Source organism: Alligator sinensis, unplaced genomic scaffold (assembly GCF_000455745.1).
Source record: "Alligator sinensis unplaced genomic scaffold, ASM45574v1 scaffold131_1, whole genome shotgun sequence".
In the NCBI taxonomy this organism is placed as follows: Eukaryota; Metazoa; Chordata; order Crocodylia; family Alligatoridae; genus Alligator; species Alligator sinensis.
In genome coordinates this window covers 2,809,599-2,813,770 of record NW_005841830.1, presented here as the reverse complement: position 1 = coordinate 2,813,770, position 4,172 = coordinate 2,809,599, and the positions used below count along the sequence as shown (strand labels likewise).

Genomic DNA, 4,172 nt, shown 5'->3' with positions numbered 1-4,172 from the left:
TTTTTTGCTCTTTTAGGTTTCACCAGCCATTGATTTGGTTTTTTGGCCCTGTGTTTAGGCACATAAGCTTTTTTTTTTTGGATCTTGCTCCTGGTTTCCTGATAAGAAGTGGGATTAAGACACACTCTTTTTTCCTGCCTTCCCTATTTACACTGTGGGGAATTATGCAATTATGTGCCTGTGCAGTTTTGCACATAAACGGCATGACTGCATAATTGCAAAATTTTTCATAATTTAACCAGGGTGGGTTCTGTGCCTCCACCTCCGCAGGGCTCCTGGTGCTCTAGCTGGGAGCTCCATGTGGAGGCATTGAGTGTGGTGGTGCACAACTGGACAGCTGGTGAGTGGGAAGGGGAGTTCTTGCCTGCAGAAGGAGCGGGGTTGGGGAGTGGTTTGTGGATAGGTGTAGGCCCCCCTGCCACATGCCCCTCCATCCCCATGGTGCACAACCCCTGCTGCCAGTGGCAGCAGCAGCAGGCCCTTAAGGCACCCATGGCTGTGGTATGCAGAGCCTCCTGGCAGCACATGTCTTCTAGGTGAGTCCTGGGTGCTGCATATGGTGGCATGGAGCTGGCCTGGCTGGCCCACTGGCACACGCCTTCAACCCAGACCAGGTGTGCTTCATGCCAGCATGTGGGGCTTGCAGCACTGCAGGTGGGAGCTGCATACCATCAAGCCAAGCCAGCTAGCTCTATGCTTCTTCATGGGGCTTCCAGCACACTAGTGGGGTGCCACATGTGGAAGCATGGAGTCTGCCTGGCCCAATGGCATGCAACTCCATGGCTCCATATGTGGCTTCTCACTGGAGTGCTGGAAGCCTCACATGGAGTCACAGAGCCCACCTGGCCCAATGGCTCATGGCTTTTGGTCCAGGAGCCATCGGGTTGGGCCAGCTCTGTGCCTCTACATGGGACTTCCAGCACTCCTGCGAGAAACTGAATGTGGAAGCATGGAGCCTGCCTAGCCTGATGGCATGTGGCTCCTGCTTGCAGTCCTGCAAGTCCCACATGCTGGCATGGATCCAGCCCGGTCTGGTTCAGAGGTGTTGGCCAGAGGGCCAGGCCAGGCTGGCTCCATGCTGCCACATGCAGCCCCTGGGACTCAGCACGTAATTTTGAATTTTTCTGTGTCTGATTCCCTGGGGTGTACCTATTGGCTAGTTGAAGGGGCTTTTTGAAGTGTTGAAGCCTTACCTATCTGCAGCTTTTAAAGACAGGATCCTAGACTGCAAGTATAACATAACAATTCCCATGCATTCAAGGATGTTAAGCAGGAGCACAGCTCGCATCAATATAAAGAGTTTGCACAGATGCTGAACACAACCTACTCTTTATATATTACATAATGTCAGGAGTTTTATAAATTGATTAAACCACTTAATGTGCAAAATTTTAAGAATACTTAATGAGCTAAAAACACTCAGTGAGAACCCTTGAGATCTGGAGTCCCACTGCATCCTACTGATGACAAATCAGAACACCAAGGAAAGCTGATTTAAGAGCATGAAAATGCCCCACAGTTGACTTCGTTGGGACTCCACAGAATACACACCCTGCACTAGATGATCCAGTTTAAGGATGATCAGCGTATACTGATGTAGTGCATGTATACATGTGGCTAGTTAAAGCATGCCCAAAAACATACGACATCAGTGTACATTCAGTACGTGTATGTGGGTGCCCTTATTCCTAGCATGCCTCATAGTTATTGAGCTTGGCCTTCAAAGGAGGCTTGCTTAACAAGGAGAGGAGCACTTTTGAGTGAAATCCCAGTGGAAGAATGGTCCCTATGAGTGCTGGTTGCTCAGCTAATGTAAATTTGTGTAACTCCACTGATGTTATGACAACCGGTGAGGACTGAATTAATTAATCACTGAATTAATGTAATATGGATTCTGTAGCAGATATACAAATATATACCTATACTTACAAATATATACCTATACATACAAATAAAGAAACATATTGCCTTATACTCATATATATCAGTGGTTCTCAGCCAGGGAGTGGGGTGCTGTGAGACCCTTTCAGGGGTGCCACAGAGCCACTTCTGTCGCTGTGTTTAGGTGAAGCTTTACAGCAAGTCTATGTTTCCAAGAGGGCAAGCTGAGTGGATTGGGAAGCAGCTGCAGTAGGAGTCCTTCCACAGCCCTTCCTGGTCTATCCAATACCTTCCCACCTGGAAACAGGTATGGAGGACAGTTCTTCCTGGCCATAACTGGGTGATGAGGATATGAGCTGCAGATGCTGATCATGCGGAGGGCACTGGAACAGAGGCAGCGAGTGGTGGGGGGTGCTGGAATGATTGCACACTGGAACAGAGGCAGCGAGTGGTGGGGGGGGCTGGAATGATCGAAGAAGATAGAGAAGTCTCTGCGCTCAGCACAGGCTCACCCAGGTTCACTTTGGCAGGGCAGATGGGCTGAGCTGGGCCAGAGGCAACCTGGCTCCCCCTCCCCCCTGCTGTGGGGTAACAGCCCCTGTTAACCTTTTCACAGGGACAGCCAAATTAAAGTGGTTACAGCTGGGATCTACTTGTAGATCCTGGCCCCTGTGAGAGGGTTAACAGGAGGCTGAGCAAGGCTGATGAGAGAACTCTGTCCCGGGTCCACAGCGTAAGCCTGCAGCCCCTGGGTGAACCCACGCTGTGGCAAGTAAGACTGCCTGGCCTCCCACTCCTCTTCTCTTGCTCTTGCCACAAGCAATTCCCCCTTCCTGACACCTCCAGCACTTGTCCAGGGCACAACACTAATGAGGGATGCTGTTGGAACAGTGGTCCCAGCAGGGGGTGCTACCAAGTTCAGCAAAGTTATGGAAGGTGCCTTGGGTCTAAAATAAGGTGAGAACCACTGATATGTTCATATAATATGTATTCACTTACGTACCTGTATTGTAGATCCTTTGTTGGGGGAAAAACCTCCCATACCTACATTATCTCCTTGGTGTATTGTTAACAAGCAAGTTTCATTATTGAGTTCATCACAAAGAAAGGCTAAGAAAAATGAAATTACTCACATTTGTCTTTTCCAATTTGCGAATGCACAGCAATGGCTAGGATAGGTGAGATTTGCCTCAATCAATGCAACAAACTTCTCCAAGGCAGGGAGCTTTTTTAAATTGTATGTAGACCTTGCTCTTAGCTTCTTTATATTTTCTAATCCATGGCTGGGCAGGAAACTGATTCTTGTCCTTGAAATATCCCTTTAAGAAGATATATAATAATCTCAGTGCAAAGCAAATTCACTGTACGCGCCTTGATTTAGAGACATTTTCGACTCCTCTGAATGTCTTGAGAGACTAGAAAGAAGCTGTCTGAATATACATACTGAAAACAGGATCAAGGGATAAGTTTGTAGTCTCTCATTTCTTAAATCTGACATTTGCATTGGAAAGAGTCTAAAATCACTGACATGGAACAAAATGAGAGATGACTTGGACAGGTAAGAAATGTCAAAGACAGTCATGGCCTGGCCTTAGAACAGAGAAGTCATGCTTAACAAATATGATTAATTTTCCTTGAGAGGGTGACTGTGAGAGTTAAAAGGCTGAAACTATAGACTGGCTACCCAGGCTTCAAGAGGATTTGCAACATGGCTCTGTATTAAAGAAAACAAAGAAAGAACAAAAAGTCCTGCTTATAACATTAGCAAGTGACTATCGATGGTGAAAATCTAAACTGGATAAAAAATTGCCTTAGTAACCAAAGTTGAAACGTAGGAATAAATGGATATAAATCAGAGGGAGGAAAATGGCAAGAAAAGAAACTCAGACTGGTGTTTGGACCAATCTTGTTTCAATTATATATCAATGGATGAAGGAAAGAATGAACATCAAAGTGTGCATAGCTGCAGATGATGCAAAACTGACTGAGTTTCATAGATTTCATAGACAGTTTGTCAGAGCCAAAGAAGAGAAAGACAGTCCAAAAGGACCTGGATAAATACCACAGGAGACTTGAGCTAATATTCATTAGAGACAACTATCAAGTAGTATATCTTGATTTAAAAGAAAAAAGTAACAATTTGCTGTACAAGTAAAGGTAACAGTTATTAGCACTTTAAAATCGCTAGCTCGAGGTGAGGCAGAATTTAAGAAATAACAAAACAAATGCAATAATCAATGAAGAACATTATACGCAGGGCTGGTGAATTCCCACCTGAAGTATTGTTATAT

General features: G+C 45.8%; 1 protein-coding gene across 1 annotated transcript in view; it reads right to left on the bottom strand.

Moving 5' to 3' along the window:
* The window catches only part of FSHR (follicle stimulating hormone receptor), a 191,581-nt gene that overhangs the window by 26,599 nt on the left and 160,810 nt on the right, over positions 1-4,172 (bottom strand). Inside the window, exon 9 of the mRNA XM_006014720.2 lies at positions 3,015-3,200. Coding sequence (XP_006014782.1) covers positions 3,015-3,200 — 186 coding nt within the window. The remainder of the gene's footprint in view (positions 1-3,014; positions 3,201-4,172) is intronic.